Raw genomic sequence first — 10,546 nt, forward strand, 5'->3', positions numbered from 1 at the left:
TCCCGCGGCCTCGAACCTGCCTCTCGTCTCCCCGCTCCGCGGCATCGTCTCTTCTCCAGGGCGCGTCCCGACGGGCACCTTGTGCCGAGGGGGCCTCCCTGAGCGCGGGGCCGCTCTCCCCGCGTGCCGCCGTCCCGTCCTGCGTCCCTTCTCCCTCCCGGCCGGCGCTTCGTGCCCGTGAGAACGTGGAAGTTGGCTCGGATACGTTTGCAAACGGCTCGAAGATCTGCGGAAGCTGGTCCTCAGCAGCACGGTGGCCCTCAGGGACTCAGCTGTCCCCCAGCCGCGCTGCTCGAGCTCCCCGCGTTTCATTCCCTGGGGATTTCTTTGCTTTTTTTTTTTTTTTTTTTTTTTTCCCCCCTTTGTGGATGAACCAAAGAGAAGGGAGAGCTCCTGGCCCTTCAGCGAGGCTGCAGCACCTCCCGCCTTGGCCCCAAACAGGACAGAAAAATACTGAATTTTGAGGAAACGAGCCCCCGTCACCCAGGGAATGTAAACTGGGAGAGCGTGCTCCGCTCGGTGCAATCCTCGGTAAATCCTCTGCCCTCCAGTTCAAAGAAAACCCCGACGTTTTGCAAAATGCATTAAAGAGCCTTGGAATAGCGACGCATTTCTGTGTTCACAAACCCCGCTGCCATTCCCCCTCGCCCTGGGGAAGCGCCCGGGGCTTTTTCTGCGCTGCTTCTCCCCCGTGCCCCCACCCCGACCCGTGCCCCCACCCCAAAAGGGCACTTCTGCTGTCCCTTAACCCTTTTTATATTAAAACCCCAGAGAAATTCATCCCCTGGCCGGCTGGTGGGGCATCTTTGGGCGAGGTGGGGAGGGTTTCCAGGCGTGATGGCGTGATCTCCATCTGGGGATGCGGCGTTTAGACGAGTCTGAGCTCTGAGCAGAGCGAGAGGGATTAAAAAAAAACCCCAAAAAAACGTAAAGAAAGAGGGAGAGGGGAGGGGGCTCCTGGTTTTCCCTTCCACAGGAGCCGGGAGGATGCTCTGGCTCCGGGCTTGGGATGAGCGGGATGTCGAGCGTGGCCGGATGGATCCCGGGGACATCGGTTGTACCACCCTGCCCTCAAATTGGGAGCGAACGAAGGGAAGGGGCCGCGGAGGGGGATCGGCCCAGCCGAGCCTCTGGCACGGCCGCATCCCCGCCAGGTCCATCTCCGCCACGGCATCGCGCCAAGGAAAACACCGGCAACCCGATCCTTCCCGCGCGGCGGCGGGGGCCCGGTGTTTATCCTGGAGGGGAAGCCGGCCGAGCCGGGGGGCCCCGAGCCGCCGGCCGATTCCCTCGTCCTCCCGCTCTCCCCTCGGCCGCATGGCGCTGGTGCTGGGAGCCGTGCTGCTGGCGGCGGGCGCCGCGGTCCCGCCGGGGTTGCCGACTCCCTGCGACCTGGCTCGTTCGGTGCTGGAGACCCACGGGCAGGAGCTGCGGCTGCTCAAGCTGCTGGGAGTCGCCAGGACGGTAGGAGCAGGGCGGGCGATGCCGCGGGTGCAGCTGGGTGCCCCCCGGCTTGGGCACCCGTCCCGGCGAGGGACCCCTTTCCCCAACGGCTCCGGCCTTGGTTGTTTTTTTTTCCCGGCAGACCTTCGACTGGGGCACCCATTTCAGCATCAACTTCACCGCCCGGCAGCCCGCCTGCCCCAAAAACCTCCCCGACCGCCGCGGTGCCGGTTGCCGAGCCCGGCCGGGCAGGGTAAGTGTGAGACTGCGTCCCCCCGAGACGCGGAGGGGGACAGAAAGTCGTCCCCGAGGTGCCGAGCGTCGCTGCATCCCCCAGGTACAGCGGTGCGCGGCCCAGGTCTCCGTCTTCGCCTTCCTGCCCGACGTGCCGCTGTCGATGGTGGAGTGCGGCCGGGAGCCGGTGAGGGCTCCGGGTGCCCCCGTCCTCGGGGGGCTGCTGGCGGTGGGGACGTGTCCCCCCCCACGCACACGCTTTGGGGATGTTTTTTGGCTGCAGGGTGACGCCCGTCCTTGTTTCTCCCCCCAGCAGCCCGGCGGCGGCACCCAGCCCCGCTCCCCCGGCACCGCGCGAGCCTTCGGCACCTGCCCGGGTCACCCATCGTCATCATCGTCCTCGCGGCCACCCCCGCGTCCTCGGCCCCCCGCCGGCCTGTCCCTGCTGGGGACATCCCGCGGCCCCCTGTCCCCAGCGGAGCCGGAATAAAGATATTTCGGGGTCGTACGTGTGCGTGTGTGGGGGTGACAGGGCTTGGGGGGGGGGGGGGGGGGGGCACCCCCCAGCTTTGGGCAACAGGGATGGGGCAAGCCCGGGCTTGCGCAAGCCTGGGGGGCACCCACCCGATGCGGGAAACGCTCCGGTGTCACCCCGGCCCTGTGGGTCCCTGCGCCCCCCCGGCCCCCCTGCGCCCCCCCGGGAAGCGGGGACGGTCCCCGAGTGCTCCCGGTCCCACAAACTGCCCCCCCGGTGCCCCCCAGGGCCGGGGACACCCCGGGGAGCGAGGCCACGTCCCCAGGGGGAACCAGGGTGCCACCACCCGCGCTGGGGACGCGCTCAGGACCCCCCCAGCCCCTGCGCGTCCCCCCCCAAAACCAACCGTCGCTCTGTGGGCTGGGGCCAGGCGTTTCCGGAGGGGGGGAGCCGAGCCCCAGGGCGGGTTCCCCAACCTGCCGGGAGGGGATAAAAGGGGACGCGGGGGTGACGGCGGGGACAAGGATGCCGAGCTCCTGGGCGCTGGTGCTGGCGGTGCTGGGGGGGGCCTGCGCCCTCCCCGCCCCGGCCCCCCTCGCCTACACCCAGGCGCTGGCTCAGGCCGTCGACTCCTACAACCAGCGCCCCGAGGTGCAGAACGTCTTCAGGCTGCTCAGCGCCGACCCCGAGCCCACCCCGGTGAGTGTGTGTTGTGTGTGTCCCCCCGCCCCGAGTCGTGACCCCCCACCCACTCGTGACCCCCCCCCCACCCGTGACCCCACAGGGCGTTGAGCTGAGCACGCTGCGGGGACTCAACTTCAGCATGATGGAGACGGAGTGCACCCCCAGCGCCCGCGTGAACCCCGACGACTGCGACTTCAAGGAGAACGGGGTGAGGATGAGGATGGGGGGGACACACACGGACCAGGGGGTGGCCTGGGTGGCCTCAGCCGGGGTCCCCGGGGTGACGCTGGGTGTCGTGTGTGTCCCCCCCCCCCCAGGTCATCAAGGAGTGCTCGGGGCCGGTGCAGTTCCTGCAGACCTCCCCCGAGATCGACCTGCGCTGCACCGACGCCTCCTCCGACGTGAGTATGGAGGGGGGCAGCACCCACCCCCGGCACCCACGGGTGGGGTGTTGGGTGTCCGTGTCCTCCCTCGTCCCTGCACCTTGGGGTCTGCTGTCCCCAAAAAGGGAACACCCCGATGTCTGCGTCCCACCACCACGGCTCCAGCCCGCGGGTGGTGGAGGGTGGGATGGGGGGGGGTCCTGGGGCACCCGCTGGGTGCTGGGTGCAGGGTCCTGGGGGGCGGGGGGGGGGGCGGCGCTGAGTGTGGGGACCTGCGGGTGGGGTTCTGGGTGCAGGGACATGGGTGAGGTCCTGGGTGCTGGGTCCTGGGGGGGGGGTGTCCCAGGTGTGGGGTCCCTGGGTGGGCTTCTGGGTGGGGTTCAGGTGTGGGGTCCTGTGTGTGGGTTCCAGGTGCAGGGTGCTGGGTGTGGGGTCCTGGAATTGGGTCCTGGGTGCAGGGTGCTGGGTCCTACAGGAATCCTGGGTGTGGGGTCCCAGGTGTGGGGTCCCAGGCGCAGGTTTCTCAAGCAGCCCCCCCCACCCCACCCCGGTGACCCCCTCGTCCCTCCGGCAGCCGGTTCTCGTGCAGCGCGGCCGGTTCGGGCGCTTCCTGAGCAGGATCCGGCACTTTCGGCCCAGGATCAGCTTCAACGTCCATGCCCGGGGCTCCATCCGCCTGGGCTGAGCCAATAAAGGGGCCCTTGGCGGCCGCTGTGCCTGAGCCGGGCTCCTCGCTGCCTCCCGGGGTGCGGGGGGGAAACTGAGGCACGGGGGGGGGGGGGCGGACTGAGGCACACGAGGGGGGAAACTGAGGCACATGGGGAGGGAAACTGAGGTACGGGGGGAAACTGAGGCACACGAGGAAACAGGCACACGGAGGGGGGAAACTGAGGCACGGGGGGGGCTGAAGCACGCAAGGGGGAAACTGAGGCACGTGAGCGGGAGAACTGAGGCACACGGGGGGGAAAACTGAGGCACACGGGGGGGGGGAAACTGAGGCACACGGGGACGGGGCACAGGCAGGAGCCGGGCGGGCTCCTCTCCCCGTGTCGTTCGCAACCCCCCCATGCGCAGCCCCCCACGGGGATGGCAAATTCGGCCCCGGGGGGACGTGGGGTCGGCACTGGGGACGGGGCCCAGCTTCGCTCCAGGGACCCCCCCCAGGAATCCGCCCCCCCTTCCCAAAAGAAGCCATTCACATCCCACCCCATCGTCCCCACGGTGTCATCGTCCCAATGGTGCTTTGTCCCCCCCAAAACCGGGGGGGGGGGGTACACCAGGGCCACGGGCCCCCCAGGGAGCTGCAAGAGAAGGGATGGGAATGGGGGGGGGTCCCCAGGGGCCCCCCAAGACACGGCCCTGCCCGGGGGGGGGTCCAGGCACTCAGCCGTGCAACCGGGGCCGTCACTGGCGGTTTGGGATGGGGACGCTGGGACGGGGCGCACGGGGACCCCTGTGACCCGAGAGCGGCCACCCTGGGGTCGTGCTGCAGCCCCAGCTCCGGTGGCCCCGTGGGACTTTGGGGGTGTCCCCTCCTGTCCCATGCCCTCCTGTCCCCTGCCGTCCCCTCCACCCCTGCAACGGGCCAACGATCCCACGGGCTTGTGCCCCACACGTGCCCCCATGGGGAACTCGTGGCAGGATGAGGCCCCGGGGAGCTGGTGGTCCCCAACCCGGGGTGGGGGGGGCTGACCTCCATCAGCATCACCCCCCCCATGCCACCCCCCGTGTCTCTGGTCCCCCACAGGGTGACAGCGGCAGGAAAAGGCACAGTGGGGCTGGGAAGCAGCTTTATTTGGGGAGGGGGGGGTCCCTGAAATGGCAGCCCCTCGGGGGGGGGGGGTCTCATTTCCCCTTGATGGCCTTGAAGAGGTTGATGCCAGTGGCCACCGCGTTGATGGCCACCTTCACCAGTGGCCAGAAGCGCTTGACACGGACGGGCTGCGGGAAGAGGAGGTGTCACAGGGTGTGTGTGGGGGGACAACAGGGACCCCCCGATCCCCCCCTCAAGGTCCTGGGGTTGCAGCCCACAGCTTGTGTGCCCCCCCCCCCCAGCCCAGGACCCCCAAAACTCACGTCCGCGGTGGAGTCGACGCAGGTGACGTCGAGCACGGGACGGCTGCCAGGCTGGGGCGCGGGCGCAGAGCAGTCCTTGATGAGCTGCGGAGAGGGGGGTGCTGAGCGGGGACACACGGGGGGGGCTGTCCCCAGGCTGGGAACCCCCACGGGAGGTGCAGGCCCCCCCCACCATGAGCCCCCCCTCAGGTCTCACCCCGTCCTCCTTGAACTCGCAGGTGTCGGGGCGGGCGCCCGAGCGCGCCGGGCATCGCGTCTCCATGACGGTGAAGTTGAGGTGCTGCAGGGAGCTGAGCTGGATGTCCTGCGGGGACGGGGACGGGGACGGGGTGGTGGCACCCACCAGGGAGAGCTGGCACCCATCGCTGGGCACCCAGAGCCAGCGGCGGGGGGAAGCATCCCCTTGCATCCCATCCCGCACCCCTAAACCCCCCCCATAGGTTCTGGCGTCCCTGTGATGTCCCCACAGGGACCCGGAGGGACCCGGCGATGTCCCCGGGCGCTGGCACTCACCGGGGTGGGCTCGGGGTCGGCGCTGAGCAGCCTGAAGACGTTCTGCACCTCGGGGCGCTGGTTGTAGGAGTCGACGGCCTGAGCCAGCGCCTGGGTGTAGGCGAGGGGGGCCGGGGCGGGGAGGGCGCAGGCCCCCCCCAGCACCGCCAGCACCAGCGCCCAGGAGCTCGGCATCCTTGTCCCCGCCGTCACCCCCGCGTCCCCTTTTATCCCCTCCCGGCAGGTTGGGGAACCCGCCCTGGGGCTCGGCTCCCCCCCTCCGGAAACGCCTGGCCCCAGCCCACAGAGCGACGGTTGGTTTTGGGGGGGGACGCGCAGGGGCTGGGGGGGTCCTGAGCGCGTCCCCAGCGCGGGTGGTGGCACCCTGGTTCCCCCTGGGGACGCGGCCTCGCTCCCCGGGGTGTCCCCGGCCCTGGGGGGCACCGAGGGGGGCAGTTTGTGGGACCGGGAGCACTCGGGGACCGTCCCCGCTTCCCGGGGGGGCGCAGGGGGGCCAGGGGGGCGCAGGGACACACAGGGCCGGGGTGACACCGGAGCGTTGCAGAGAAGTTTATTGCAAGCAGAGCTTGGGGGGGTGGTGTGCGGAGTCGGGGGACACACACACACGGCGTCACCCGCTCAGGGTTTGGGTTTTTTGAGGTTGAGCTTGTCGCGGATCCAGATCTTCCCGCACTGGAAGAAACCCCTGAAATGCCCCTTGATCCTGGCGAAAAAGCCGGCGAGCCAGGGCGTCCTGATGCGGCTGAGCTGGGAGGAGAAACAGCGGCGTCAGACCTCGCGGAGATTGGGGAGGGGTGGGGGGGGGAAGTTCTGGGAGACCCCCCTGGGGACGTGCCCCACGGCGGGAGGGGAACGGGTGGCAGCGGTGGGGACGCGGTGGGGACGGTGCCATTTCGGGCCCCTTCTTACCGTGGCGGGCACCTTCTCGCAGGAGAGCTCCACCGTGGGCTGCTGCTGCTCGAGGAAGACGGAGCCCCGGCACAAACTCACCGCCTGCGGGGAAGCAGAGGGGGACACGGGGAAGACGAGGCCAAGAGGAGCCCGAACCTCCCCCCCCACACCCCCGTGCCTCAGTTTCCCCATCGGCTGCTCCCCGGCTCCCCGCTGGGGATGAAGCCTCACCCCGAGCCAGCGGATCTTGCAAGCGGCGGTGGCCGATCCCGGGGCCCGGCACAAGGTCTCCTCGACGGTGAAGCTCAGCTCCTGCCGCTGCCGCAGGTCCTCGGCCTGGGAGAGGGGAGAAGATCTGCCAGGGACTCAACGGCACCGCCGTCCCCACCGCCCAGCCCCACAACGGGCCAAGCTCAGCCCTGAGAAGGGCCGGATCCTGCACCGCCCGGGTGCAGTGCATCTCCTGGGACGGAGGAGCTCAGCACTCACCCAACCGGGCCGGGGCTGAGCCTCCCGGAGCCGCAGGACGTACGGACTGACAGCCCTCGCGTTGAGCAGCTCCACGGCCGCCGAGACGACGTCCCCGTAGCTCACGGCCCAGAGCCCCGGCGCGGATGGTGAGACGGATCCCACCAACCCCGGCGTGGATCCATCCGGCCCCGGCGTGGTGGCTCCGGTCAGCCCCAGCAGTAGCAGCAGCGGCGGCAGCACCGGCACCGCTCGGCACGGCCTCATCCTGCCTCCTGCCTCCCGCCGTGCCCCGCAGCCCTTTTATGGAAGCCGTCGGCGGGGCGTTCCCGCGGGTTGACGCTTCCCCCTGCGCCGCTGGGAAATTTCCACTGGGCCGAATCCAGCCAGGAAATGAGTCCCATCCCCCTTTGGTCTCCAGGCCACCGCAGCGGCTGTCCCAGCCCCGGTGGCTTCCGGGGCTCAGCAGAAGGGAGGCCGCGCGATTTGGGGACCCCCCCGCCGCAGAGGTCCCCGTGGGAAGGCACCGCGAGCCACCGTGCCGCAGCAAGGCACGCCCCAAGGTGACCACCGAAGAGCCGACTCGGGTTTGATGGGGACGTAGGGTGACACCACGTTGGGTTTCTCACCCCCGTTCTCTCACGGGGCTGGATGGATGAAGACGACGCCCTGCCCCACGGCCGGGGCTTTCCAGCCCCCCGGGGTGTTTTACGGCTGGGCGGAGCGGTGAAGACATCTGTCCTTCATGGCAAACAAGGTGGGTTTGACCAAACATCAGCTTTGGGGGCGGTCGCCCTCTCTGAGGCCAAGCAGGAACCTCCAGGAGGACATCAAGAAACCCTGCCCAGAAGATGACCCTCCGTTCAACCTCGGTCTGCACCGCCATGCACAGCAAGGGGAAGCCCAAAACCACCCAGCAGGTTCAGAGGTGGGTGGAGGCCATCGAGTACGTTCTCCCAGCAGCGTGTGAATCAAGCAGGGACAAGCGTGCCCGGGTCAGAGCTGGTGGGTGGCACCTGGGAAGTCCCCAGGGTTGGACACTGTCAACCACAGACCCGTAGGAGAGCTCAGGTTGGTCCTGGAAAGATCCAGCTTCAAACTTCCGTGGAGAAGGGACCCTTGGTGGGATTATCTCACTCCCCACCCAGGTTCATCTTGAGAACCTCCAGCACTGGGGACTCCACCAGGTCCCCAGAGAGGTTCTTCCAGTTAACAACTGGTCTCGCTGTACAACCTAAGTGGAGATGAAACCTCTCCCAGTGCAACTTGTACCCATTGCCCCTTGTCTTCTCCACGTGGCTCCCTGAAAGCCTCCACCCTTTGAGTACCGGACTACTGTGATGAGGTCCCCCCCAAAACCTTCTGCTCTCCAGGGAGAAGACACAACTCCTCCAGTCTTTTCTCCTACGGAAGGTTCTCCAGCCCTTTGACCATCATCCCGGCCCTCCTTGGAACCCTCTCCAGTCTGTCTACATCCTTCTTGACTTGTAGGGACCAGAACTGGCCACACCACTCCAGGGGTGGCCTGCAGGACAGCTTCCTGAGGAGCCAACAAGGAGAGGTGCTCCAATGGACCTGCAGCTTACAAACAAGGACGAGCTGGATGGAGATGAGAAGGTCAGGGCAGCCTTGGCTGCAGTGACCACAGGATGGTGGAGCTCAAGATCCTGACAGGAGGGAACTGGGCAGAAAGCAGGATCAACCACCCTGGACACTTCAAGAGAGAATAATTTGGCCTCTTTGGGAGCCTGCTTGGAAGAACCCTATGGGATACAGCCCTGGAGAGAAGTGGGGTCCAGGAGAACTCATTGATTTCCAAGGATCATCTTCTCCGAGTCAAACAACGGGCTGTCCTGACAGGCAGGAAAAGAAGGGAGGTGGCCGGAAGTCTGCATGGACAAGCAAGGAGCTCAAGAGGGACATGTACAAGAGGTAGAAGCTGGGATAGGTGATATGGAAGGAAGATGTAGACGCTGCCTGAGGCACAGTGTTGGGTTTGAGGAACCCAAAGCCCACCAGGAATTGTACCCAACAAGATGATAGTCAGAAACCATCAGCACGGACTGAAAACGGGCTCAACGGCCAGGCCCAGAGAAGGTCCAGATGGAGGCTGGTCACTGGTGGTGTTCCCCAGAGGTCCATACTGGGGCCAGAACTGTTTCACATCTTCATGGATGATCGGGACAATGGGGCAGGGTGTACCGTCAGCAGGTTTGTAGATGACACTAAACTGGGAGGAGCCATTGATGCACCAGAACATCGTGCTGCCATCCAGATGGACCTCAGCAGGCTGGAGAGATGGGCCAGCAGGAACCTCACGGGGTTCAACAACGAGAAGCGCCACATCCTGCACCAGGGGAGTAACAACCTCCGTCACCAGGACATGCTGCGGGACACCCAACAGCTCGTCAGAGAAGGCCCTGGAGGTCTTGGTGGACACCACAGCGACCGTAGGCCAATGCAGGAACCAGTTGATCAGAGGAGCTGCGGGGTCTCTGTTCTTGGAGATATCCAAACTCAACTGGAGAAGGCCCTGGGCAACCTGCTCCAGCCAAGCTGGCTCTTGGCAGGGTCCCTGCCAGCCCAGCCCTTCCACGCTTCCTCAACTTGAGACAAGCTTTTGGGGCAGGCAAATTCCCTCAAAACTCTTCAATTCTTCTAAATTCTTTCCAAATTCTTCAATCCCTTCCAAATTCCTTCCAAATTCTTCAATCCCAAATTCTTTAATTCTTCCAAATTCCTTCCAAACTCCTTCAATTACACAGAAAAATGGATTTGGGTGGGACACGCAGTGCTGGCGGTCCTTGCCAGGACTCCTACCCCTCTGCAGCACAACACTGAGGTGAGCGAAGTTGTCCGCCTTTTATCGGAGCCAAAATCCTTCCAGCTCCCACAAGGGAACATCCAGCTGAGCAGCAACCGTGTCCCATAGGGAGACAGCGCCCAGCGCAAGAGTCTGGGTCTCCCGGGAGGGTGCGCCAGGCCTCCAGAAGAAATTTTCACTCCATTTTTCCTGCAGCTCACACTTCACGTTTAACAGTAACCAAACCCCGTACCAAGACCTCTACATTTTATTTTTTTTGTTCCGTGTAAACCCCGAGCAGGCTCGCCACTTGCAAAACAGCCATGAAATCCTGCAAGGCCGTTTTTGGAACAAAAAGGGAAAATTTTCTAAGTTTTAGTCAGGGTAACCCTGCGCTCACACAGCCGCAGCTGTTGCTTCACAGGCCAACCCCCCCCACCAACTGGGAGGGGGGGTGAACACCCCCAAAACCAAACAAACACCGAGGCCTGAGCCATGAGAAATACCCCGCTCGTAAATCAGAATCTCTCGCTTTATTTGACCACCGCAAGATTGAACCGCCCCTCCTCATTCCTG

General features: G+C 65.8%; 3 protein-coding genes across 3 annotated transcripts; 1 reads left to right on the forward strand and 2 right to left on the reverse strand.

Annotated features, from left to right (window-relative positions):
- Nucleotides 1-2,677: 2,677 nt before the first annotated feature.
- Nucleotides 2,678-3,940, forward strand: LOC129202992 (cathelicidin-2-like). Its single transcript, XM_054816799.1, has 4 exons — nucleotides 2,678-2,851; nucleotides 2,937-3,044; nucleotides 3,154-3,237; nucleotides 3,794-3,940. Exons 1-4 carry the CDS (start codon nucleotides 2,678-2,680, stop codon nucleotides 3,902-3,904), a joined length of 477 nt encoding a protein of 158 aa, XP_054672774.1. The 3' UTR covers nucleotides 3,905-3,940.
- Nucleotides 3,941-4,992: 1,052 nt separating this feature from the next.
- LOC129203001 (cathelicidin-3-like) lies at nucleotides 4,993-5,987 on the reverse strand. Its single transcript, XM_054816814.1, has 4 exons — nucleotides 5,809-5,987; nucleotides 5,492-5,599; nucleotides 5,296-5,379; nucleotides 4,993-5,160 (listed from the first exon to the last, which is right to left on the reverse strand). The coding sequence occupies exons 1-4, from the start codon at nucleotides 5,980-5,982 to the stop codon at nucleotides 5,065-5,067; spliced, it is 462 nt and encodes a 153-aa protein (XP_054672789.1). The 5' UTR covers nucleotides 5,983-5,987; the 3' UTR covers nucleotides 4,993-5,064.
- Nucleotides 5,988-6,353: 366 nt separating this feature from the next.
- LOC129202857 (cathelicidin-B1-like) lies at nucleotides 6,354-8,638 on the reverse strand. The gene is made up of 4 exons (XM_054816442.1): nucleotides 7,189-8,638; nucleotides 6,931-7,035; nucleotides 6,718-6,801; nucleotides 6,354-6,555 (listed from the first exon to the last, which is right to left on the reverse strand). Exons 1-4 carry the CDS (start codon nucleotides 7,432-7,434, stop codon nucleotides 6,427-6,429), a joined length of 564 nt encoding a protein of 187 aa, XP_054672417.1. The 5' UTR covers nucleotides 7,435-8,638; the 3' UTR covers nucleotides 6,354-6,426.
- Between the last annotated feature and the right edge of the window lie 1,908 nt (nucleotides 8,639-10,546).

The sequence above is a fragment of the Grus americana genome, chromosome 2 (assembly GCF_028858705.1).
Source record: "Grus americana isolate bGruAme1 chromosome 2, bGruAme1.mat, whole genome shotgun sequence".
In the NCBI taxonomy this organism is placed as follows: Eukaryota; Metazoa; Chordata; class Aves; order Gruiformes; family Gruidae; genus Grus; species Grus americana.

Bases quoted from the DNA above. Each gene is read 5' to 3' on its own strand.
- LOC129202992 (XM_054816799.1), top strand. From the start codon at position 2,678: ATGCCGAGCTCCTGGGCGCTGGTGCTGGCGGTGCTGGGGGGGGCCTGC. The intron at 2,852-2,936 runs GTGAGTGTGTGT...GTGACCCCACAG, and splicing joins CCGACCCCGAGCCCACCCCG to GGCGTTGAGCTGAGCACGCT. The intron at 3,238-3,793 runs GTGAGTATGGAG...TCCCTCCGGCAG, and splicing joins GCACCGACGCCTCCTCCGAC to CCGGTTCTCGTGCAGCGCGG.
- LOC129203001 (XM_054816814.1), bottom strand. From the start codon at position 5,982: ATGCCGAGCTCCTGGGCGCTGGTGCTGGCGGTGCTGGGGGGGGCCTGC. The intron at 5,600-5,808 runs GTGAGTGCCAGC...CCGTCCCCGCAG, and splicing joins CCGACCCCGAGCCCACCCCG to GACATCCAGCTCAGCTCCCT. The intron at 5,161-5,295 runs GTGAGTTTTGGG...CTCTTCCCGCAG, and splicing joins GCGTCGACTCCACCGCGGAC to CCCGTCCGTGTCAAGCGCTT.
- LOC129202857 (XM_054816442.1), bottom strand. From the start codon at position 7,434: ATGAGGCCGTGCCGAGCGGTGCCGGTGCTGCCGCCGCTGCTGCTACTG. The intron at 6,802-6,930 runs GTGAGGCTTCAT...GCTTCCCCGCAG, and splicing joins GCAAGATCCGCTGGCTCGGG to GCGGTGAGTTTGTGCCGGGG. The intron at 6,556-6,717 runs GTAAGAAGGGGC...TTCTCCTCCCAG, and splicing joins GCGAGAAGGTGCCCGCCACG to CTCAGCCGCATCAGGACGCC.